Source organism: Patagioenas fasciata, chromosome 1, assembly GCF_037038585.1.
Source record: "Patagioenas fasciata isolate bPatFas1 chromosome 1, bPatFas1.hap1, whole genome shotgun sequence".
NCBI lineage: Eukaryota > Metazoa > Chordata > Aves > Columbiformes > Columbidae > Patagioenas > Patagioenas fasciata.
In genome coordinates, this window is record NC_092520.1 from 89,207,230 (window position 1) to 89,233,876 (window position 26,647).

General features: G+C 41.2%; 1 protein-coding gene across 4 annotated transcripts in view; it reads right to left on the minus strand.

Moving 5' to 3' along the window:
- The window catches only part of APP (amyloid beta precursor protein), a 223,254-nt gene that overhangs the window by 48,451 nt on the left and 148,156 nt on the right, over nt 1-26,647 (minus strand). For all 4 annotated transcript variants that reach the window (XM_071810212.1, XM_071810209.1, XM_065862654.2 and 1 more), the window contains 4 exons: nt 20,655-20,729; nt 19,397-19,555; nt 6,641-6,769; nt 4,551-4,650 (listed from right to left, as the gene is read on the minus strand). In XM_071810212.1, coding sequence (XP_071666313.1) covers nt 4,551-4,650; nt 6,641-6,769; nt 19,397-19,555; nt 20,655-20,729 — 463 coding nt within the window. The remainder of the gene's footprint in view (nt 1-4,550; nt 4,651-6,640; nt 6,770-19,396; nt 19,556-20,654; nt 20,730-26,647) is intronic.

Here is a 26,647-nt window from a genome sequence, read left to right on the forward strand (position 1 = left end):
AACATCAGAGGAAGTTGTGAACCAAATGTCAAGAAGCAAAACTCGCTTGAATTTTGTCATGCTAAGCTGAAGCACATAAACATTTGACATAGCACATGACCCACAGCACAGAGTATGCATTTGAACACAAGCAGCGACCTGGGGTCTGCTTGTGTTTGTCCTGTTTTCCAGCTATATAATGTGAGTGTGGCATCCAGAACATGCTGCAGAAGAATGGGGTAGGCACAGCGAACAGAATAATAAAATAACAATAGCTTGATTTTTATTTGTCAAGGGACAGATGAAATCATACTCTTCTACTTATTGCTCATCACGGAATGTTTCAGAGCTTAGTTACCATACTACTGCAGCAGGCAGTGCTGAATATTTCATCAGTGGTGGGCTAGAAAACATGGAGTTGAGGACATCAGTTCGGAAATACAGCAGCAAAGACAGAATTAAAAATTCAGCTCACTGCCTGCCCATTTAACTGATGCACAAAGCTCTGACGTAGCTTCTGATCCAGAAGCTGTGCCTGCTGTGTCACTCCCAACAATAAATTGCCTTTTACATACATGGATAAGCAGTCTAATCAAATAAGGATTTAATGCAGGATGTGCTCAAAGGAGCTGTTGATTTCTCTTGGAGCCTGCCATTGCTCTCTCTGAGCTTTTTGTACATAAACAGCATATGAGATTTATCAGAGGAAAAAGGTGACTACAAACACCAAGGGCAACCAAATAATCTGCTCACCTACAGTGTGCAAATAAATATATCTTTTCAGGTTTTTGTGCCACTCTCCTATTCATGGGGCATACTCCTTTCCACAAGAAACAGCACTTAGCACCAACAACTACATCAGATGCTGAGAGTGACCTGGTTTGTAGCACATTTGCGTTACTGCCCCCTGAGAAATCATTTGCAGCTGGAATGCCAAATGGTCTCCTACACAAGTGACCTCCTTATGCTTTCCAAGCTTTGTCCTTAACAATCATGGTCAGACAGACCTTCTGCAACTCTTACAACTGATCCTTTTTCCCCCGCCACACTGTGAAGAACAGCCAGCCAGCAGTATTCTTCCTTACACATCTGGAATCTGCTGTGGCAATATGCGCCTGTCACCTTAATGGGGTGTTTGCACATTACACCGCGGTCAAATGCTCAGCAAAAAAATCCTCCCTTTGTGTAAGTGCTGCTTCCTACCCTTTGGAGTGCTGTGGGTCTTCTCCTTTATCTATATACTCAAATCAAGGCATCTTCTCTTTAAGTCAACGAACATCAACCGGCAATGAACACCTGCAGATGAGGACTATAACTCTCTTAAATTTTACCCTAACCTCTTGCTACTGTCTCTGCCGGAGGTCTGAATACAACCAGGAGTTTCAAAAGGCTGCTCTTAGTGTAGAAGCTGGATTTCATATTTCGGATTCTGCACCTTAAAACTATGGCTGTAAACTTGCCTCTTGAGATACGAACTTCAAACATATCCTGTATTTTAAAGGAACTTCATATGTCCAAACTGCTGGATTGTGATTCATCTAATCACCAAGCATTAATTAAAAAAAAATCTTCAGATTGTTGAAGAAAGCATTCTCTATGCAGCTGCTATGCCCCTTGATTCTATTTCATAAAATTCCAATTCACTGCTCAGCAAAAAGACTTCAAAATTAACAGACAGAAATTAGAAGTGTGCACTTTATCTTCAGGCACATATAATTTTCAACGACAGAACACTACCTGTTTCTCACGGATGAACCTTTGGTAGTAGACTGTCAGGAAGACATAAGGGAAATTTAAATGTATTTATTGTTTAGTTTCTAAAAATATAATGAAAACCCAAGACCCGAGATTCAAATCTGTCAACAGCTATAACAGTAATGGAGAAACTGTGCAGAAGAGGGCATATTTCTCGCAATGAGAAAATCTACTTAAAACCCAGCACGTTATTAGATATTAGATGAATTAAATCCATGGTACAAATTCACAGGAAACTAGATCTCATTCATGTTGCTGCTCGCAGAACTACTTGCTCAATTCAAGGAAAAACTATCTTTGGCAGAGCTGCGTCTTCTAAAGCAAAGATTATTCATCCCTCAAGGTGAAAACTGTTCAAGAAGAACTCTGCAGTAAAGCACAGAACTAGAAAATGAAGGCATAACGAACAAAAAAATCTGACCTAAACCATGAGCCATCTAACTTGCATCCCAGCCTAAGAGAAGAACTATTTTCAACTATGCTTCCTTACATGTCATTTATTATTCAGGCACTGTGCGTGTGAGATGTTCTTATCTAGGTTATTTTTCGACTTTTCCACTGACTCAGACTTTCTAAGTCAATGGTTCTAACCAAAGGTATTTAATGAAACATTTATCTTTTTAATGAGAGTTGTAATGTTTCTTGGGACCGTTACAAAGTGCAACTTTGTTAGTATGTTACTTCTCCACAGATTCTGCAGCTGCAATAGATTTCCTTTTCCATGAGTTTATGAAGAGTACAGAGACTAAGAAATTCAATAATTTCAGAAAAGAATTTGAAACAGACTGATCAGTGCTCCAAGTTAGAAGGACATTGTCTCCTTTAACAGACAGGAATGACCTCAACTAACTTTCATTAAAACTGACATGCAAACCCAAGTTTACAGCCAATGTTAGGAACAGGGAGAATGTTGATACTGAAAGAGAACAGACTTTCTTCTCATTACTGAAAACTATTTTATCTAGTACAGCCCAGGTCTGATAGTGCTTTCTTCAATTTCTGCTGCCTGGTAACTCCCAGTATGAGAATTATTTTTCATCGCTTTAAACTTTGCAATGCTTTGAAGAATTTTTAGTATAACCAAACCCACAAAAGAATCAAGGTACGGAAACGTACTTGAGAGACTGATATATTACTTCTTTTGAGATATTTTAGCTTCTCTCATCTTATTATGAAATAATATCCTACTAATTTTAGGCTATTTTTTTTCCCCCTAACAATTAGTATTACATTTGAGATTAGGAGTCAGATTTTTGTAAACCACTTAGCAGTTAATAGACTTCTGGTCCCATGCCACTTCAAAGCCTCTGATATTCCCATTCCACTTCCATATTTAGGAGGGAGAACAAAATTTAGAAGAATGTCCTCACCAACAAGCACTACCATTATCAATAACAGAAGAAACTGAAACTTCAAGCAAGAAAACCAAGGGAATGATAGTGCTGCAGAAAGAAAACAAGTTGAGCATCTTGAAGACCTAACAATATTGGCATCTCCTTCGCTACAGAAATGATATGCTTTCAAATGATCAATAAGGTGTTGATTTTTCTTCCCTGAACAGCTCTCTACAGCTACATACTGAGACTGCTGATTATGCCTTGTAACTGTGGAGCACAGAAGCACATGGTGAAGGATAATGACTAATTCAGCTATCTTTTGTTTCCTCCCAAACTCTTCCAACTTCCTGATCTCACTCCCATCCCCTTCAAGCTATCTCACAAGCAGAAGCACTTCTCCTCCCTAATGTGTGCTTTGGACAAATGAATCCCACACTCCTCTCTGTCCATCCCCTCCCTGTGTCCTAAGGCATCCTAATTCTTACCGCAACAGCACGCCTCCCTCTCTCATGCTTTAAAGACATCAAAAATTTATTTAGTCAGCTGAAGCTGGTTATTTGTGAAACTAGCCCATTAACTGCCATTTGGCAGAGTATTACACCTTGTGAAAAAAAAAGCTGTTCCAAAGACAATGACCATCCCATCTCCAGCATTTGCATTCATCCATGCATTATTTTTCTTAAAGAAGCACATTAGCATCATGATGTCCAGGGCTGTGGATATATCTGAAGTTAACACAGGCTAAGAGAACTTTCCTATCTGCAGTTGCATCACACAGCAGAGTTCTAATGCTGTGATGGAGATGTCTCTGTTGCAGCAGTGCCACAGCCAAGAGCAAAACCCAAATGAGAGGAAAGACCATTCTCTCTCACAGCTCTCTGCTGGGACAGTGCTTGAGGAAGATGCAAACATGGGACTGTTGCTACCCAACTGGTCCACAGCCCAGCCTGTGCACTGGAAATAATGGGAGCAGAGGAAACACACATTTGACCAACTAACTAAGAACTAAATGACCAGTAAGATACTGCCAAGGTGCACTTAGCAACTTCCAGCTGATACTTACACTTTTTTCAGATGTTTGCATCTGCAACTAACTTTTTAGCCGTGGGATTTCCAAAATGTCTATATCAGATAACATAAATACTTACCATATGAATTAAATATCCAAACTTGGGAAGGATTTGCTAAATACCATTGTCAATAGCTGCTTCCATATAGCTTGGAGGCTTCAAATGCAAATTATCATATTTCAGGGAAAACATTAACAACAATATGATGCTGCTGCATGAATTATGTAAGATTTGTCTTCCAAATAATCATTATAATTTAATTTATAATCTAAGAACATCAGTAAGTTTACCCTTCTATTTTTCAGCTGGGATAGTATATCAATAGGAGAAGTAAGATGCTGTATTTTTGCTTTTGTTGGTAAATCATCACAGAAATATTTCCCTTTTACTACACTAATACTTTACATACCAACTTCATCCTGGATTTCCTCTGCCACAGCAGGCACATTGTAGAGGAAGGAGAGAGACTGGTTCATGCGTTCATATATCACACGTAGATGCGTCATAACCTACGGAAACAAAAGTATTTTAAGGTGGGAAAGACTACTGCTAATTATTACAAATTTTCTATGTTATAGGGAGCAAGACAGTTTTCACTTGTGCTGGGGATAAAATTTCAGTATGCTCTAGGGACTGAAACTGTAAAATCCATTGCAAAATTCACCTCTCTCCTACAGCTGCTACAAAAATGGTGTTCTAGATGTTCTTTCATAGTAACTACCTGAAATCCCATGGGAATGCAGTAATTTAAAGTAGAGTTTACATGTGCTGTGAGGTAGAGTATGTACACAAGCAGCTATTGTGGCAGAAATCCACAGCCTCATTTACCCTTCAATAACATTTACATTTGCCCATACCCATAAGTTTCCACGTAACACACAAACCCAGTGAGGCACAATGACTGTTGCATCAAAATGTGTCAGCTTTTTTTTTTCCCCTGTTAACCTAATATTGCAAAAAGAAGCAGCCCTTTCTGAAAAAAAAAAAAAGCTCCGATTTCCCAGGTAAAAACATTTGCAAACATTTTCAGCTGAAAACAGAAATAGTTCCACCTAGAAGCATTAGTGTACTGTCTCATGTGATTACAAGACTATTGCCTCAGGCTCCTGCACACTGCTATGGATTCAGTCACGACATCCCATGATATACACTCCCCCAGAGTGCCCTTCACAGGTGTCACCTCTCTTCAGTAGAAACAGAAACTGAGGTGCCATCTTAGAAGACTGACAGGGCAGTTAGGCCTGAAGAGGAAAATGACTTGTGGAGAGCACTTTTATGGAATAAAACAGTAAAATTTCTTCAAATTGAAATACAGTATTTATGCTTTTGAATAAAATATTTTGTTTTCCATTTTCCACTGAAAAAAAATTCCCATCAGATCCTCCAACCTACATTCTCCCAAGCTTCTGGTCAATTCAAGAAGCAAAGGTACTGTAGAAATACCCATTCCTATGATGATACAATAAGCAACACACTGCACTTCTCCTACCTAAACATCAGTGTTTATTTTTCATCTGTGTTGCCACACAAGCTGTAGCCTGCAAAATTTCACTGCTTTTTGTTATTAAATAATCCAGTGTTTTAAAAACTAAAACTCTTGTTTTCAAGACAGCATGACCTCAATGTACAAGTATGGCTGGAACAGATGTTTGAGAAGTCTAATATGCAAATCGTGTCATTCAGAGAGGTATATGGGTTTGATTTGGTTTTTCGTGATGCCAGTCAGTTCAAAAACTGGATGGAACACAGTGTTTCCCATTGCATCCTGCAGATGGATCAGTGGCTGATTCTGCAGATTATGGCATGGTTTTTTACAGCTTATCCATTATGCCTACAATTTTAATTGCCTTTCTGTAAGCCTTTTCTCAGTCTTTTTTTTTTTTTCTTTTCTTTTTCACCCTCCATGATTCACAAAGGCAACATAAAAGCTCTTCCAAAACATATGCGTTGAGGACTGCAGTAACATTCAGCAGTTAAAATGCCATGAACTACAGTGCCTATTTTGAAAGAACACGTTAAACTCAAGTGCCTCGCAGTAATCACATTTATAGACTCTACAAGTACCTTTGCAAGGATGATAGGAAGGTTGGTTGCAGTCAGATGGCTAAACCATTCTGGTTCTGCCATTTCAGCTGAGGGAAGCAGCATCACATGTGGTCGCTAAATCTATTACTGACATTTTCCCAGACATATTATTTACCAAAGCACTAATAAAGGCTCTGGGCATTAATGCGCTAGAGGGCTCCTCAGGAAATGCTCACGACTGACTCACTGTCTGGATAGACATAAAACTTGCTTTTCAGTTTTTCTCAGAAGACAAATTATAACCACCCTACTCCTACATAACTTTGCCCTAATCTTCTGCCGGAAAGCAAACCATTTTTTATTGCGTGTAGCTGTCCACAGAAGGGAGTCAGGTATTTTTAAAAAAATAGGGCGACAGAAGTTTCACAACGGTTATGAACAAACACGACCCCATTAATCATCAGCGGAGATTACCTGAGATCTGATTTGGGCAGCTTTCTTTGGGTCTACCATGCGGACATGCTCAAAGTGTTTGAGAGTATGCTGTCTGTCCTTCTGCTCAGCACGCACGTACTTCTTCAGCATGTTGAATACGTGACGAGGCTATAGGGAAAAAAGAGGAAAAAAATCAGTTTAGTTTACAACAACATGGTTTAGCTCCTTGCATTGAAGATGTAACCGAAACCAAAAGCACTTGGCCAGTTGGTGTCTGCAGCTGCCTTTTGAAGGCAGGTCTGACTACTACAAAGAACATCCACCCACTCAAGCCATTCAGCAGGATGCACCACTGAATAGTAGCTGTAGGGAGTAGGTATGGTCCCTGGAGAGGGTGTTCAGATTTCGTCTCTGACCACAAGCGTAAGCTTAGTTATTGCATTTCCTTGTCTAAGTGCTGTACTATCGCCCCAACAAGACAGCAAATGCCACCTCAGCATGCCAGTTACTGGACACCCAACTTAAATTTGCCTTGGCCTTTGCTTCCGTTCTCCCCATCGCTCCACTCCTCCTCTCACCTAACTCAGGCAGCCCCCATGCTCCCAGCTTTGCAGTCTTCACCACCAAGCAAATCCCTCCCAAAAGATTTCCTGAAACCTGGACTCCACTGGAAGCATTTCAAAGATTCCCCATATATGCTCTATTATGCCGAATACTCAACCAGTATCAACATCCGTCAACTTCAGTTAAACTTTAGCAACAGGAAAGATTACAACTGCTAAGTTTTATCCCCAGTAAACTGAATGCACATAATCAGATTCAAATCAGAAGGTAACCTGTCCAACAGCTGCACAGAAGACCATGCAAAAGCACTACTTAATCTAAGCCAAGGAATAATCAACAGACTTGACTGCAAAACTTAATAAAAGGGTAACCCACTTGGTTCTTCTGAAGGTACTCAGCTTTGATGACAGATCTTGTAAAAATCTTAGTGTATGTATATATTGCAAGTGATTTTAACTAGTAAAAACTACTAAACATACGCCTTAAGGCATAAAACTGAATATGAACAAAGGAAAGGTCCATAGCTGAAGCAAACAAGAAAACATACACAGACAAATGGTAGAGCAGTGAAGACCAAGAAATCGGTATTTTCATGTACTTTTGTACTCCATACAATAATACAGTGCCAAAACAGGGAAGTGTTCTCTAGCATTCAGCTAAGACATTCAACTTTTAACTCTGTGTTTACAATGGATTCTGGAAATCCACTCCAACTCTTCATGTGCTGTTGTGCTTGTGCATCCCACCTGAAGCTGGAGAGCAGTGATAGCCATGAAGTTAAGGCAGGTGAGAAGAAAGGGCAAGGTGACCTTACTGTGCAGTAAAGAATGAGCAGAAGTGGTAAACAGCTGGTCTGCACCCTGGCCAAGATACAGGGGACAGGGTGGGGAAGTGACAAAATAAGCATCAGAGGCTTCATGCACAGATTTCTGAAGCAGGAAGAACCGTGGGTGAAACTGAAGCTTTAAGAAGACTTAGATTCATGGACAAATATAGAGCCTAAACTAATTTAACATTTATGCAAGAGATTAATAACTAAGCTACATAGCTCAAAGATTTAAGAATCTCTTCAGATCAAGAGAAAGAACAGATTTAAAAATGTCCAAAGACAGTAAAACAAAGGTTATTTGAAGAAGATTTGTCAGATAGAAATACATGTGAAGCCATTCCCTACCAAAGGATTAAACTTAGTGGTAACTCCTGGATCTAACTGCAAGGAACTGTGGTCAAGTGTTGGAAAGTAAGTAATCCTCATAACATTATGGTAATGGCAAAACAAACTGAAATGTCAACCGTAAAGCTTTGTAGGAACAAATGCTAGAAGACCAGAAAGCTTAACAACAAGAAAATTTTGGAGGCAGAAAATGTTATCTTTCCTTGCCCCCAAGACACATCAAGATAGCAGCTTTGGGCAGATTGGAGAGAAAAGGATTAATTTCTGTTTCTTCAAGAGATTTTCCAATTTAAGTGTCATGTCTAACACCAGAAGGACATATATTTTGTTTTCCTCCAGTATGTTTGTAGTCACTGCAGTATGTCAATGAAACTTTTACATCAAGAGTCACAAGCAGATTTGTTAATAGGATAACAACCTTAAAAATACCTGTCAAATACCACTAACAGCAGTAGTCACTTTGTTCAGCCTGGAGGAGACTGAGGGGAGACCTTATGGCAGCTACAGCTCCCTCACAAGGGGAGGAGGAGGGGCAGGCACTGATCTCTTCTCTCTGGTGAACAGTGACAGAACTGAAGGAATGGCGGGAAGATGTGCTGGGTAGGTTTGGGTTGGACACGAGGAAAAGGTTCTCCCCCCAGAGGGTGGTGGAGCACTGGAACAGGCTCCCCAGGGAGGTGTCACGGCCCCAAGCCTGACAGTGTTCAGGAAGAGACTGGACAATGAATGCCCTCAGACACATGGTGTGAACTGCGGGGGTTGTCCTGTGCAGGGACAGGAATTGGACTCGATGATCCTTGTGGGTCCCTTCCAACTCAGGACATTCTACATTTGAGCATTTATTCATGTGAGCACTTGGGTAAACTGGTTCACCTTTTGTGCCTTTTACAACACCGTGAAATGCCCCAAACTTATCACTACAAAGGAAAAACAGATACACATGCCTCTGCCTTGTCTGGCCAAGAAATCTTTCTGTGACAGCAGCAGAAAAGCATAATTCAAATACAGGGCAATGCAGAAAAAATATTAAGTGCAAGGTGTTTCCTTACAGGGGCTGTGACATTGCTTTTTCTCAAGAAAACAAACAAGCAAACGAACCAGTAGAAACTCGACGTAGGTAGACGTTAACTGTTCAAAGTCCCAGTCTCAATGGGTCAGGTCAGACCTCCAACCTTCTCAACAGCTTTGCAGCGCTACTGCCTCACAGCTTCAGGGCCGTGGCTGAAGGCCTAAACTACTGGAGCTGTTGACATGCAATGACAGCAGCTCTCCACTGTGCTTTGTGTACCCGACTGGGGTGGCTACCATAAATAAGGATCAAGTCTTATAGCTAAATGCAACTTCAACAGTAAAAACAAGAAAAGAAAACAAAGAATGAACATTTTCTCTTCAATGCCTAGAACTGTAGACCTACTGCTTGCAAAGTTTTAATAAATTTCTGTATCCGCAAAATTACCTCTCACCCTCAAGTCCCACCTCTCTAATGCATCACACACACATTATCCTTTAAATGGCATTATGTAGTGAAATGGTTCTGCTTAAAAATCCCACCCATACAAGCACTTTTTGCAGAGGTACTTCCAGCAGGGTTCCCCTCAAATTTAGCATAATGAGCAGTGATATGAACTCTTGTGATGGTGGAGCAGAGGGACCAAAACGAATGGTCAAGCACTGAGGAGAAGGAGACCTCCACAGGCTGAAGAGATACAACCAGACCCTGTGTCTGAATCAAGTATATCTGCAGCCATCTATTACCTGGACCCTAGGCAGGAACCTTCATATTAAATTATAAATGAAAGTGGTGCTATTATCAGATAAATTAAGGTCCTGAGGCCTGAGCTCTGGCACTGTTTACAACAGAAAAACAAAGGGCTGACACATCCCACGGCCAGCTTGGTAAGTCTCTCTTCTTTACAAGTAATGTACCAACCACCAAACTTCATTAAAAAATTTGGGGTTTGGTGCTTGAAATTCTGCTGCGTGTCTTGCCAGGGAAAACTCAATGTATTCATATCTGTAGTCATCTAATAAAAAAACACCTTGCAGAATAACTAACTTGTATCAGCCACCAGGGGCTACCTAAGCTTCATGAAATAATTCCACTATTTGCAGTGTCTGTACTTATTTTGTTGGCTTTTTTTTGACCTTCCCCTGAAAGCCACCAGGATACTCTCAACATGGCTTTTGTTATTCCCATGTTTTTAGTCACCCTGGCCGATGCTGCTGGCAATTGTCATTTATCCCATGACAAGAATGGCCAGTGGCTTCCTAAGGAACAGGATCCAGGACCAAACTCAGAACGTGTATTATTTCATGAGTCCTCAGTCTCACAGTGCACTTTCACTGTTGAGGTAAATGCAGGAAAAAAGATAGAACGCATCTAGTAAGGCGCACAGTGGGCAAAGCGGGGTGAAGCACTGTTGGTTATCAGTAATTTAAAATCCTGTTTATGCTGAAGAATGTTGTCAAAGTATTATTTTATAGATTTTTGTGAGCATATTGGGATTTGCATGCATTCATCTGGTACACAGCAGACAGATTCACAGACTATGTATGTGGTCTATGTAGACTACCTAGGCCAAGGGTGTGAAACTAATTTTCACCAGGGGCCATATTAGCCTCGCTGTTGCCTTCAAAGGTCCAAATGTAATTTTAGGACTGTATAAATGCAGGAGTAGTTACATTTATAGAGTCCTAAAATTACATTTGGCCCTTTGAAGGCAACTGTCAGGCTGACGTGGCTCCCAGTGAAAATGAGTTTGATACCCCTAATCTAGGCTTTCTACCCAAACTGTAGGGTACACGCTTACTCTCTTATTTGGAAGATAGTTTTGTGAATATAAATATGCAAGAGGGCAGAGTTAAGAACCTGTACTGCAATGCTCTGGTTTGAAAGCTTAACTTGGTAGCCCTGACAGCTGTACAAGACATAAGCCCCAATGAAGCAGAAACTGCTGATGGCTCCCTGGCTAGCTGGTGGTGAGTTCCAGCTCCGCTGACTCTGGAATCAAGTGCCTTTATTTCAGGTGGCATCAGTGTCAAGATAAGGTTACTCCCATACAGGAATCATATATGAGATCGAAAATGCCCAAAAAACGTCTAATAAATGAAATACACAAACATAAATACATATATATGAATATATATGCAGGCAGATGCATCCCCCATGAACTCTATATTGATTCTAGCCTACTATTTCAGATTTGAAGGGAGTGATGAAACAGTGCAATTTCATTGAGTTTGGAAAATGAAAACATCAAATGTAGTTTGGACTGCTACGAATATAACTTACACTCTCCCCATGGAAATCCAAAATACTTAGTACAAAAATCATATCAAAGCATTTCTGTGTATTTAAAATAAAACTTCCTGGCTCTGTGCCATGGAACTTCCAGGGGAAATTCTGAGCTGGCCTGTCATTTTGATCAAAATTCTCTCTAAATCAGAGAGGAAAGTTTCACAATGCTGTATTGTGCTATTTAATCTTGCCTTTAGAGAAAAATCAATCACCAGGCCTTTCTGGTTACTGCTCTTGAAATGTACAACAATCGCTTCTTTTCACTCACTTATTAGGAATGCCTAGTATACCACACTAGGTATATATTTTACCTGCTGTTACTAACTTGCAGGTCATGTTTGACTCAGGCATAGTAGTTCATTTCGTGAGTATTCAAGACAGGCTGGCTAGGATGAATGCATGACTTTTAACTCATGAGTGATACAGAACTAACTCCCTGTCTAGATACCCGTCCTAGTTTTGTTAAAAACAAGTTTCTCTTTCAGTGAATTTGCCTGTCAGCTAAAGCCTTCTTATTAGCTGCATTTTCCTGAAAAGCTAGATACATGTTTTGGTACACATAGCAATGGAGCACGAGGTTGCTGATAAGGATGGATGTACATCCCGCGAGAGGGGCAACGAGAAACAGGTGACCAAAAACTGACCAACTGAGTATTCCATCCCATTCATGTGATACTTCATATAAAAGTGGGAGATGTGAGTATCTCGTCCCTCTTTTTTCCCTTTTCCTTACGGCTGACATTAGGAGAGGACCTTGCGAGTCGTCCCCATGAACTGAGGCCTAGTGACAGACTGAATCCAGTTCCAGTTGGCTGCAGAGTCCAGTCCAGGACTTCAGGTGCTGGCCGTATATCTGTCCGAGCAGTTGCTGGGACTTTCAAGATTGGTTTTGTATATTTTGCACTATTTTCTCTATTTTTATTAGTAGCATTAGTAAAACACTTCTAGTTTTTCCAACTCTCTTCTCTCTGTCCTTCTTTCCCTCTCAATCACCTGTCCTAGGTGGGAAGGGTGAAGAGGGAGGGGCTGAAGGGGGAAGAAGGGGGAGAGGGAGTTAACAATACATCTGCCACGGTTTTATTGTCACCCTGCAATCAAACCTCAATAATACCTTTCATACGGAGTTAAAGATGCCTTCTCGTAATTTCTGCTACTTTATAAGAAAACCCCACACATCACTATAATAGTACCCAAAAATACCCTTTGCTTACCCTCCCAAGGACCTTTCTTGGGGTAGAATAAAATGAAAATGAAAACAGTATTTGATTCCATCTCATCATTTTCTTTTCAGGACCTGAACTTACTCAACTTTGACAAATTAAGATAAATTTTGTTTCTGCTCATTGTTTTCAAACTTTGCATTTTAGATATAATGAAACTGCCATGGTTTTGCAGAACTTAATACCCATCTGGAATTGCCTCTTCTGTTTTTAGTTTGCTTTTACAAAAAACCTACAGCAAGCTTAGGTGTACGACTATACCATATGCTTAAGCCCCCAGACTGGAGAAGAAAACAAGACAGTCTGGTTTTATTCACATTAAAGACACAAAAGCTGCAGGAAAACAGAGTTAGATGACCACATTTCTCGAGGTCTGACCTGGTTTGAAAGCAGAGCTGAAATCCATGCCGCCTATTTCACAAAATCCTACCAAATTAAGTGCATGTGTGAAATTCCACAGTTGTAAATTTATGGGGTTAGAGGAGTAGAGCTAGAGGGTGGAGTACTGGAGCTGGATGGCTCTTTCCTCCTGCGCAGGGGGATTTTTATCACCAGATCAGCAGTGATGCTCTGGCCTGCCGCCAACTGCATTTTTCCACAGAAACCTCCTTGGACTCAGGAAAGGCTTCGAGCTTCCTGAACGCAGAGGCACTGAGTAAGGGCCCCTCCGGAGATACCCTCCTTTATGCCCAAATAGCCACACTCAACCAGTTTCAACCTGCAGTGTGCTCCCTCCATTTGAACGGACACTGTTTCCATAGCACAAAAAGTACCAGAGCAAGTGCTGAGGACAAGAAGAAAAAAAACATGGCAAAAATGTCAGATGGATGCTAGAGTTGATTCTCTATTTAGAAATAATCTACATTTCAGTAACATTGTGCTAAACTAGAAGAGAAGCATTTAAAACTGATTTTAATCATTATATGCCCAGTTTGTACACAAAGAAAGGCAGTTACCTTTCAAAGTTTTCCTGTACATTTCCTTGCTCTGAAACCCTTTATTTCACCACTAGGAGTTGGATTTCTTTTCTGCTTTTCTTTGTACCCCCACCATTGGCTTCCCACAGAGAATGTGCATCTCTTACCAATGAAGATTAAACAGGGAGACATAAATCCAGCAAAATTTGATATGCACGTGAAAGATGGAATATAAACAAATTATAGAATCAACCTGCTCAGGGAGAATGATGGATTTGAATTCCTCTATTTAGCTTGCAAAATGAAGGGGAAAATTTCCAACTGTTTTAAAAACTAGAGGCATATTGGTTCCAGCTGCCACTAATCCTTCTTTTTGTAGTAAGGCCATCAAGCAGGCTGAAACAATACAGTATATTTTGACATTGGATACTGAACAGCTGCACCCCATTTTCCAAGGCAACAAAGTATAGCAGCACAGCTAAGCAGTATCAGGAATCTGGGATGTGGATCAAATTTTAAGTTTCTGGGCAGCCTGCATGACATCGCTTCTGAGAACAGAACAACAGTATTAATGTTTAGTTTTGCTCAGATTTGTTTTCTAGCAGACCACAAAGCTATGCGATTTCATCTCTGTACATTCCCTGACCCCCTTGCTGTCCAGAGCGGCACAATGAAGCACTCCTCTGACACCGGCACTGGGCAATCATCTGCCTAACACCTGAAAAAAATCTGCTGTTTAAGTTTTTGGTCTTGTGCAGAAGCTATTCATAAAAGATTCCCAGAATTTTGTAGTTTTACGTAGATGGCACTGAAAATCATCCATTTTCTAGGCATGCATATAAGAATGTAATGACTGTGCTACTGGCCCAGACCAAAGGTTCCCCATATCCTGTATCTTGCTAGCCTACAAGGAAAGCCTCCTCCAAAAGAGCAAGTAAACGATGGTGGTACTTCTCACATAACCTTCTAGCTTGCCCCTGCCCATAGTTCAAGGACTTTCCGAGCTAGAGGAAGTTTCTCTCCAGCTTCCATGAGGAGGCTGCCCCTTGAACACAGCACTACAAAATCTGTACACATACAGGAAACAGGAGTTCCAAGTGGATTATGATTTTGTCACCCACAGAGAACCTTGTACCACATCCATGATCAGTCTGACGTATGCCAGACTCACTGTGTTCCTATGATAAATGATCTGCAGGCACAGACTGGTCATAGACTTCCAGACATCCAAAAGCAAAACGAAATCCTGCTGCTTCAAGTGCTTTGCCAGAAGACTAAATAATCTTGGGAAATGTTCAAGTACAAGGCAATACGTCCAAGTGATTAAACAGCACATGGAAAATAATTTTATGCAAACACACACACATGTCCATATACATTATATACAGAAACCAGATTTACGGTAACCCTGCTGGCTGCAGGAGACATGAGAAGACATGTGCTTCAATAAAAATCCTAAATATTTTTTTTCAATTTAAACCCGAATTCTGTCCTTATAACTTTGGAGAAAGCTGAGGAACTCAACCACTTCTTTGCCTCAGTCTTCACTTGCAAGTTCTCTTCCCACACTTCTCAAGTGGAAAATGAACTGTAAGACAGGGACCGGGGGAGCAAAGTCCTACTCTAAGTGAGGATCTGGTTCATGACAACCTAAGGAATCCGAACACATGTAAGTCTATGGGACCTGATGAGATGCATCCCAGAACCCTGAGGGAATTGGCTGATGTAGTTGCCAAGCCACTCTCCATGGTATTTGAGAAGTCATGGCAGTCAGGTGAAGCCCCTGGTGACTGGAAAAAGGGAAACAATGTAGCCATTTTTAAAAAGGGCAGAAAGAGGACTCTGGGAGGCCTGTCAGCCTCACCTCTGAGCCTGGGAAGATATGGAACAGATCCTCCTGGAAGCTGTGCTAAAGCACATGGAAGACAGGGAGGTGATTTGAGACAGTCAGCACGGCTTGACCAAGGGCAAGTCCTGTCTGACCAACCTATTTGCCTTATAGAATGGAGTAACTACATCAGTGGACAAGGGAAGGGCTATGGATGCAATCTATCTGATCTTATGTAATGCCTTTGACAGGGTTCCCCACAAAATCCTTCCCTCTCAATTGGAGAGATTTGGATTTGATGGGCGGACTGTTCAGTGGGTCAGGAACTGGATGGATGGTCACATCCAGAGGGTAGTGGTCAATGGCTCAATGTCTGGATGTACACTGGTGACAAATGGTGTTCCCCAGGGGTCCGTACTAGAACCAGTATCATTAATATCTTCATCAATAACACAGACAGTAGGGTTGAGTGCACCCTCACCAAGTTCATGGATGATACCAAGCTGAGTGGCGCAGTTGACACACCTGAGGGACAGGATGCCATCCAGAGAGACCTGGACAACCTTGAGAAGTGGGCCCATGCAAATCTCATGAGGTGCAAGGTTCTGCAGCTGGGTCAGGGCAACTCCCAGTATCAATACAGGCTGGGGTATGAAGAGATTGAGAGCAGCCCTGCCAAGAAGGACCTGAGGGTATTGGTAGATGAAAGACTGGACATGAGCTGACAATGCACACTTGCACCCCAGAAGGCCAGTTGTATCTTGAGGTGCATCAAAAGGAACATGGCCAGCAGGTCAAGCGAGGTGATTCTGCCCCTCTGCTGTGCTCTGGTGAGACACCACCTGGAGTCCCGCACCCAGCTCTGGAGCCCTCAGCACAGGAAAGACATGGACCTGTTGGAGAAGGTCCAAAGGAGGCCACCATGACAATCGGAGGGCTGGAACACCTCTGCTGTGAGGACAGGCTGGAAGAGTTGGGTTTGTTCTGCTCCAGGGAGATCTTATTGCAGTCTTTCAGTACTTAAAAGGGGCCTATAAGAAAGATGGGGACAGACTTTTTAGCGGGGTCTGTTACAACAGGACAAATGGTAATGGTTTTAAATTAAAACAGGGGAGATTCAGGCTAGACATGAGGAAGAAATTTTTTACAATGAGGGTGTTAAAACACTGGCACAGGTTTGCCCACAGAGCTGGTAGATGTTCCATCCCTGGAGACATCCCAGGCCAGCCTGGATGGGGCTCTGAGCAACTTGATCTAGTTTAAGATGTCCCTGCTCATTGCAGGGGGGTTGGACTAGGTGACCTTTGAAGGTCTCTTCCAACCCAAACTATCTGTGATTCTAATCTGAAACAGGTGGTGGAAGGGGGTTCTTACAAATATTTTTGGAGAAGTCAAGAAAAACCTCCCTTTTGTAAGATTACTTAACAAATCACCAGTAAGCTTATGACTTACTCTCACAAAGACAACCCAATTGCATCAAGTGTACTTTTACTTTATTAGGGAACCACCAGACAAGAACGTATCTAGGGTATCAGAGTTGAATTCTCCATTAATCCCATTTTCTCTTTGTCTAGCTAGCCAAAGTTTGGGTTCACAGTGTATCCAGATTTCTGGCTCCATATCCTGCAAAGCAGTTAGTGGACTGGATTAATTCATTAGGCTGTGCAGCTATCATCAATCACTCTCTCAGGTTTCACCCTATGCCCCACAATAAAACCAGATAAATCCTCCTGCTGAATTCAAGGTCATTTTTTTTTCACGCACTTTGGCAAACATCTGGTCAGTAGTTCTGAGGCATGTGCCAGAACTGTCAGTAACTACAGAGCACACAACCAAAAGATGCTGCAGCAAGGGCACTACCATCCACAAGAATGGCAAAGGAATTGTTTAAAGACCTTATCCTTCAAACCATTCACCCTCATTAGTTTTGAGATGAGTCGCTGTTTGGTAGCACCTTCAGCTGATGTCCTCCATGCTTGCTGCCTGTTCCTTTCAGAATGCTTAGCTTTTGTTAGCATACAATAAAGGATGTACCTCGAACTTTTAACAGTACCTTTAACATCTATTTCTACTGGAGTCCTGCATCAAACGGTGTTCTTTAACACAGTCTTTCAGGTCTGATATTCTCCCACTAAGACAGTAGATGTATTATTAGTTTAGATGTTCTGGGAGCTGACTACAAGCAACCCAAACATATAATGCAGGTTTTTTTTTTGTCCCACAGTAGTGTTAACATTTTTACTCCTTCAGTGTTCTGCACTTGAACTTTTTAAAAATTTTTTTAGTGAAGAAGTCATCTGTGGTCCACAAACATGAAAGGTCAAGTTCACTTGTGCTAAGAATAAAGTTGCACATTTTGACAGCTCTGAAGACCATTCTACTCTCATGTGTGGTCCCCATCTTCACCTTCCACACCATCAGATACCTGCAGAACCAAGCTGTCAGCCTGATCCACACACAACTTGAAAACAAACCATTTTTCTGGGGTACTTTTCAGATAGGATTACATTTCCATGAGGCTCAACTTCACAGCAACAGCTGATTGATTGGCTGAAGTCAAACATGAAACACCTGCAGTCAGTGTGTGCACTCACCTCATCTCAACCCCGGTTCTGAGCTGCAGACTCCATTTTCCCAAAGAAAGCTGCATCCCAGCCTGTAACTCACTCATCTGCCTCCTAAGGAGAAACTCTAGTTCAACCCCTTCACTACCCTCAGGACAGTCAGAGGTTACAATATGCATCCTCACACTCAGACCAAACAACATGTTCTACCAATTTAATACAGATTAACTTAATTTTCCACAAATTACTATGTTGCAAAACACAGATTAACTCTTAATACAACAACCCTGAAGTCTCCCCTAGGACACTTTTACCTAAGTAAAACACTTTTCTTTTAGCTGGCATACAGTAAAAACAAGAGTTTTGCACCATGGGGTGGAGAAAAAAGTTCGATAATGATGAAGAACTAAGATGATGATCACTTTTCCATGCTCACTAAACATGCAGGCTTCTCTGCAGAAGGAAATTCACTTAAAACATGTAATTTTGCCAGGTTGCCTGTACTGATTTAACTCCCTGTGAGGCCAATTCCGGATCTAATGGCTACATCTTACACTGCTGACCCCAAAGCCTTTTAGTAACATACTGTTTTTTTCATCTAGTAAGTGTGAAAGGGGCAAGAGGTATATACAACATTTGACTCTTTTTCCCACAGTGTTTGTGCAGATTCTCATTTTCTGGACATCACAGACCGGTTATTTTGGTACTGAATACAGATATCACAGATACGCAGTCATTAAAAAGTGTATTCAATCCACATTCTGAACTTAGTTTTTACACCCACCAATAGCCACCACATCCAACACAGACAACTTCAAATTGCTAGTGTGCTATCTTCAAGCCATCCAACAACCTTCACAAGATCCTTCATCAAACATTTTGACACTTTAGCAAACAAAACCGAAAATCACAACTACCCTCATCCTTAAGCTCCATCTTGACATGATGAAGTATCCTACTGTCCATCACTTGGAGGGATGCTTCATCATCCTTCTGCAGGATCTGTGAAGGGCTACAATTTCTGACAACCAAATAACTTTCACATTTTTCGCTTAAGTATCATTACGTATGTATCTATCCATAGGTATGTAGAGGGCGTCTGTGTTTGTGCCTACGTTTCTGTACATACAAAGCCTAAACTTTTAACTTTCAAACTATCTGAGAGCTTCTTCCCCAGGACAACTCCAGTGATTTTGACACAGCTGGTAGAGCTTGTGGTATTGTGCTTACCCTAGGCGGGACAGTCTGCAGGGCTGTGATATAGTTCTCCAGAGCAATGCGGCGACGGTCATTCAGCATGGCTTCCACCCGTGCCATATGAGTCTCCACCAGCTGCTGCCTTTCATTCGCTGCTTCTTGTTCCAGTGATTCCACTTTCTCCTGGAAATGCTGAAAAAAACATCCATCACAACAGGAACACAAAGACATCAGCAAAGACTAGTGGGACATGAACATCTCTGTCTGCAAATCACCAAAATCTTTCCTCATGTCAGTCTGACTTGGTTGCCAGGAAATCTGCACTGAATGCACCTTTTACTGCTTTCAGTGGGAACTCCTGATGCCCTGAATTCCTGAACGCCTGGCCGTATTTTATTAATCTAATCAAATATTCCTGACACATTCAGCACAACCACCAGTGAATCCTTCATTTACCCCCTGAGACAGTGGTTCAGCACTAGCAAATCGTGCCTAGAGTGGGGTGGAGTTTGGAAAACATACGTCCCCTGCCACCACGAGTCATTCACATGACTTCGCAAGCAAGCCTACATGGGTGAAAAAAATTCCAACCTGAACAGAGTCGGCAAAATTTCTTATAAACTGGCCACCAGGAAGAAAAATTGACCCTAAACTTATTCCAATAAAGGAAAAGATTGACTGGGTAAAGTGCACAGAGAGCGAAGCTGTGGGATCTCATGTGCAGAGCAATCTGGTTCTGAATGCTACCTTTTTATAGTTTTGCATTGAAATCCTTCTAGCAGTATTAAATAATACCTGACATGGCCACAGTGGGATTCAAGGAGTGTCTGGCTCGCCAGAATTTTTGAATTATAGTATAATTTCGGATAAAAGTATTTCTGGCTGAGGGTTTCTTTCAGATAAAACTGATGGTGATTCCTTCCTTAAATCACATTTTCCATCTCTGCTTTGAGCTTAGGTCCTGCAGCTTGTATTGGTTCATCACAGCCTAAATTTTACAAGGGACCCATGGGAACTGAGTTTTCAATTCTCACTGAAGGCAAATCTATATTCAAGCAAAATTCTACCCCTCCATGCAGCCAAGAGCAACATCCTGCACTGTTGTTCCAGGGACCAGCCACAAAGTACAGAGACACCCAGCAGCCACTAGCAGCTGGGAACAAAAACGGAAACAGCAGAGACTAACATTAAATCCCCATGGAAGTACGTTTTAAAATTATATCACACCCAGCACCCCTTGTATTTTAACTGTGGCCTCAGATGGCAAGGATATGGCTGCGTTCTCCTCTACCTGGATAACAGCTTTCTTGTCGGCCTTTGGCAAATTCTTTGCTTGACGCTCTGCCTCTTCCCACTCTCTCATGACCTAAGGAAAAAAACAAGGAGCGTGACTTTCATATTTTCCTCTCTTGTCTCAGGGCTTAGCAACAGCCAAGCACTGCAGCTCTGACAGTCGCCTTTTTACATTCCTCTCCTTCTTTTATCTCAATTTAAAAAGCAGTTACAACATTTAACAAAGGTGGGATCCTGTTATTACATTAAACAAAGATGGTACTTCTGTGTCTGAACATCATGTCAAGCCCTCACAACTCCGCTGTGAAGCCATACAGCTGTGAACCAGCCCAAGCAAGGGACGTGGAGGTCTCTAGGGGTGAGTATACCAACCCCTTTTCATCTCAGACACAAAGGAAACCACTTCCATCTACTGCATGTCCTTGGTCAAAATGAGTGAATTTCAACACATTCTAACTGATGCTTTTTTTGGCACCACAAAAATTTTCAGATTTATTCAGACTATGTTGCTGGCCTTTGAGCTGGAGGGATCAAGAATTAAAATGCAATTTCTGCCAGTCTGTCCAGAAACAGGTGTCCAACGCTTCAAGAATTGAATATATTTATAACTCAAGTAGAAGACTGACAAAAAAATGATGTAGGAGAACTTTTGGTACCATTCATTTCAGCAATGTGAGAGGCCACCTCCTCCTGTAACACAGGGCAGTATTTCAATACTCAAGGAATGAGTTAGTCTTAACTTGCTGTCTATGACATCTGAAACCTTCTTGTGGTCTTACCCAGGGACTTATTTCACACCTAGACAGCAATCTCCTCAAGTAACACATTTTATGCAGGAACAATTGCTCTGACTGAATGCGATGCACACAAGTGACTTATTTGCAGGATTAGCACAATGTCAGAAGTCGACAGAAGAAACACCTAGAAGCAATTACTCAAAATGTGCAATTCCGTTCCTTTCTTTCTGAACAAAAACCACATCGTCATACCATTTAACAGAAATAGTAAAACATAAGGTTTCCAAAGGTGATTTCAGAAAAGCTCGGAGTCCACATACATGACCGAAATTTTACAAAGACCAATGCCAAAGGCAGGACAAATTAAACCTGCTGTGTCTCATATCTGGAAGTGAAGCTTCCACCACTCAGCTCCTGTCTCAGGTTCCTGAGTTTTCCCACGTGCTGGACATTGCTTATCAGGCTCCTGATCGACAGACTGGAGAGCATTGCTGGTGCCTCAGGCTATCTGGTTGAGCCTGTGCCTTTGAAAAAAACACCAAGCAACCAAACCTGGGCTCAAAGGCCACAGGCACAAGTCCTAGTCCTTGAAACAGAATCCCTATGTAGGGCTGCAGACCTAACGATTAACCAGCACGGAGACACCTGCACTCAAGACTGACTCAATGTATGGGATTTTCTTTTCAATTTTTCATCTTTGTTTTAACCCAAAGACTGGGAATGTATTTCAAGACAGCAATAAATCAGTCACAGTAATAACAGACCAACTCAGTGAGATTATTTAGCTGTAAGAGTTTCTGGTCTCAATAACAGCCCAGGAGAGCGGAGACATATATTTTGGGAAACCAAGGCAATGCTAAAAACTTTAGAGCAGAAATTTTTTTGTTGTTGTTTTTGTTTGTTTGTTTGTTTTTTGGTCAGCTTCATGGCTTCAGCAGGGTCACAGTTAGACACAAGTTGTAAGCACAAAGACCTGAAGTTAAGTACTTAGAAATCACAGTCTTAATTTCACTCCACTTTTTTACTGGGAACTGTGAGCTGAAACTTCAGTCTCAAGAATTGTACTACAGCCTACACAAACTGGCAGCCTAAAAGTACCTCTTCAACTTACATTATCTTCTCATCAGACAAATATGCACTGATGTGCAAATTGCAGCCAAGACCTAGGGAGGCAGGAAACCAAAGTTCACAGGGAGAAAAGACAATTCATCTGCAAGGGGCTGCAATAAGCAGCTGACAACAGAGAACATGATGCGCAGTGCACTGAAGTCACAGGTCGCCCCTCCACCAGTTACTTTCCCAGTACTTGGGCACAGATGTTACTGCTTCTCTGGCAAAGCAGGACTAGAGGACATGAACCGACACCACAACTCAGAGCACTGTGATGTGTTCTGGAAAAAACTTATTAATGCTCAGAGTGCTGCTGTGTATTGAGTGCACGTTAGGTATTCACCTCTTAATTGTATGCTTAGGCCATATGATTGTGGTGGTTGAGAAAACTTAATTCATGTACACAGGTAGCACCTTTCTAGAGACCTGAAATGTCACTGGTGTTGAGATGTGAACATTCCAGAAGACCCAGAAATTACTGCATTAATTCAAGTCACAAAGTACAATGATGTGCTCAAGCTTGAGCACTGGTCTAGGTTAGCAACTTTATTATTTTCTTCTCCCTCCTCTCCTTTTATGTTTCCAAATCACATCTCTGACATCTGCTTAATACTCTTTCATTCTGAATGAGCAGTTCATGGGCTTTCAGAACAACAGTTTCCTTGCCATCTTTATCCCCCAAACTAACCCTCTGCTAATCCATATGATGAAAACAAGTATTGTGGATAATGTGATAAAGAGACCTTTGGCTAGACCAGGTCTCTGCCTGCTTTATTTCTCTAAACCTTTTAAGGCATGGAAGGCAGGATGATAAACTGACAGCCTACACAGCTAGTTGGGAGGGATGTAAATTATGGGCTTCAGAGTTCCATTCTGGTGCAACAAGAATGACATGGCTGTTTGAAGAAACAATATTCAATGTAAAGACCGCAGTAGTTGGGCTTTGAATGCCAATTTTCGCAACTGAGAAGACTTCAGTGGTTGAAAGCATCTCTATGTGCATGCTAACTAACTGAAGATACAGCTGCCCTGCAGCTATGGGCAGCCACGCTGCCAGAGAAAACTCCTGCACTCACCAAAGGTCATCGCTTTAGGGAATTATGAGTGACTAAGAAATATGCCGTAGCACACTGCAGGAAACCAAAGACAGGAAGGGAAAAAAAATTCCCCAGGTACAGACCTGCAGAAAAAGGCTGAACTTGGCCTTATAAACCTGCTCTCCTTCACCTTCACTTATAAACCAAACCTTCACTTAAAAACCTACCCACCAAAACATAGACCTATCAAAGCCAGACAGATTTATGGCTCTTCAAGGCTGGGTGGCTTTGTGCAGGAAAAAAGGACAACTCCTGGTTGAGATTTAAGAAGCAAGCCATTTCCAAGTCAAACTTCTTCAGAACTCAGGACTTAGTGCCTGGCAGTCTCCTTTTGAAATTGGGCTGCAGGGGACAGCAAGTGGGAAAAAGGAAGTACAGAAAGCATCATTCATTAGTAAGAGAGATGCTAAACGCAAAAATCTCTTACGGACAACGGTAGAATGTACTCAAATTTTTTTACACTGGGGCACAGAAGTGTATCTGCAAGAGCAGAATTTATGACAGACATTTGAGTTACAGCATTCAGACCAGCACAAGTGCTTGCCTGAAGGTTTGCCTAGTTAGAAGGTCAACTTGGGCTAGTGGAAGGTGTTCTTGCCCATGGCAGAGGGGTTGGAATAGATGATCTATAAGGTCCCTTCTGTGATTCTGTGGTGCCACTGGCACTTAGAACCAGTTGAAGATCTCTTCAGGATGTTTGAACTAGTGGCATGCAATGACCTGAAAGAATCTTCAACATAACACCAGTCCTGTTCAGGATGGTTGAGGACTGCAGTATTTTCAGATGCTTGTTTTGGAAATGAACTTTCAAGAAGCAAGACTATTCTTGGAGACAAGGTATCATTAAGTTTCTATCATAAGCACTGCACACACTGTGATTCCTAAAATGTTGTAAACAGCCAGAGGGTTACAGTAAATTATAGACACAAGGATGCCATAAGGTGTTTGAGGAAAGAAATGTATAAATATATTGCTCCCTTAAGTAAGGTTCAATATCTGGTTCTATCTGGCTATTTAGCAGCAACTATTTAAGCGATGGAGCTGTACAGGAGTCAACAAATTGGGAAGAGAGAGAGAGGAAAAGACAAATTGTCCCAAAGCAGAAACAAGAACTAAAACATCCTGCAATCAGCGCAATCTCACCCTGTTATACGTCAGAGAACAGGAAGCATTTAAAGGTTACATACACATGCATTGCTGAATGGCTGTCCTGTTCGCGTGGGAATGTAGCTTTGTTGTTATTTGGGGCAGCATCAATAATTCTTGGGAAGAGCTAATATAATTCTCTTTACATGACTGCCTAGGAATGCTTATAAGCCTCATTGCTCCAGGTGCCATGCAAGATATAACGGCAGAAAAATATTCATGGTCTATAGTCTAAAGGGATCGACACTTAAGAGCACAGGGATTAAAACAGTCTGAACCAGAGGTGCATCAGGTCATCGTACAAAAAGAGCAAAGAGAGAGAATCTTTTTGGAGCTGTGAATAATGAACTGACACATCCACCGACAGAAGCTGGGTCTCTGCCTTTGTGAATATCTTTATGCAAGAGAAAAAAGAAACACGAGTTGTCATAATTTCATGGTGAACAAAGGGAAATCTCAGTAAGAGGATATACAGAAAATCTGCATGAGCCCTCATGATGTTTTTATTAAAATATTTCATCTCAATTTATTTTTTTCATGACAAACTTCCCTGCTCCTTAGATGATTATGTTTTATGTGAACTAGAATGCATTAGTATTTTTATTAGTTGATTGGCTACTGCAATGTGTGCATCAAATCAAGTACTGCTTTACAACTACCTGCTTTATTAAAAAAATATCTGGTTTTAGTCAACAAGCTGATATAGTTCTGATTATGACATTTATCAAGATTAAAGAATGATTTGATCATTTGATCATTTCCTCTTTATTTTAATACAAGAAAAATGGGCATTTCTGCTCCTATATAAGCCCCAATTTCTGAGCTTTGAAAGAGCTGGATTTTGAGCTATTGCTTGGGTAAATAAAAATGAATATGTTTGGTGCTGCTGGAGAACTTAGCTAGTGACTCTTATTCACTAACTTTTTTTTTTAAAATAATAAAATATTGACAGCAAAATTTTACTAAATTAATTTATTTAGCATGTTTTTTAGCATAGTTTAGCATAGTTTAAAACAATGAATAGCTTCAAATTAATTTTAGTTAAATATATATTAAGAATCTACCAGATTTTAAAGAAAATGTAAAAAAAAATTTGTAAAAAAAAATTTATAAAAAAAAAATTTATAAAAAAAATTGCCAGGAAAGCAGACCAGTGGTACGGGACACAGACACATCACAGTTTACATGAGGAACAAAACACAGAATGGTACACGGCTTTTCTACCTCTCCATAAGATCTTATACTTTTTAAACATTCGAAGTATTAATTGGGAGGGGCTAGATCAATGCTGTATAAGACATTATTTAGAGAAAGGAAAACGATTTTTTAAAAACTGAAGTAAGTTATCTCTCTTCTTGAAAGCTCTGCAGAGGTTTTGTGTGCTTCAAGACATACATACTTTAAGCTGTGATTTCATAAGCAGCTTAAGCAAATTAAAGAACAAAGATCCTTTCTTGTTGATGTACTATTGTGTTGCTGTTTCCCAGGTCTGACTTGGCTTGAACTGGCCAGGGTCGGTCATCTTACCTTTTATTTTTTGTTTTTCAAGAGTGACATGGCAGGGAGATGAGGGAGCTGACCTGCCTGACCCTGCAGCTGTAGGCTCATTAGCGCTGACAGAAAGGATGGCTGGGAACATGCTAACGAGGGCAGAGCACGGGCAGTACCAGCGTCATCTTCAGTCAAACCCTTGAACTGTGTTTGTGAGGCTGCCCCAAATGCGCACAGTAAAATGTGCTGTGCATTTGCCCAGAAGTTTTCTGATGCCATGGTTCAGTGCTTTTCCCAGTTAATTTTGCTGGTGCTTTCTGAGTGCCTGTGCATTCAATTACCTCTTTTCCACAAACCATCAGCTTTGTAGAAAAGAGAAAATACACAGTCCACCCAAATACTGCCCCTAA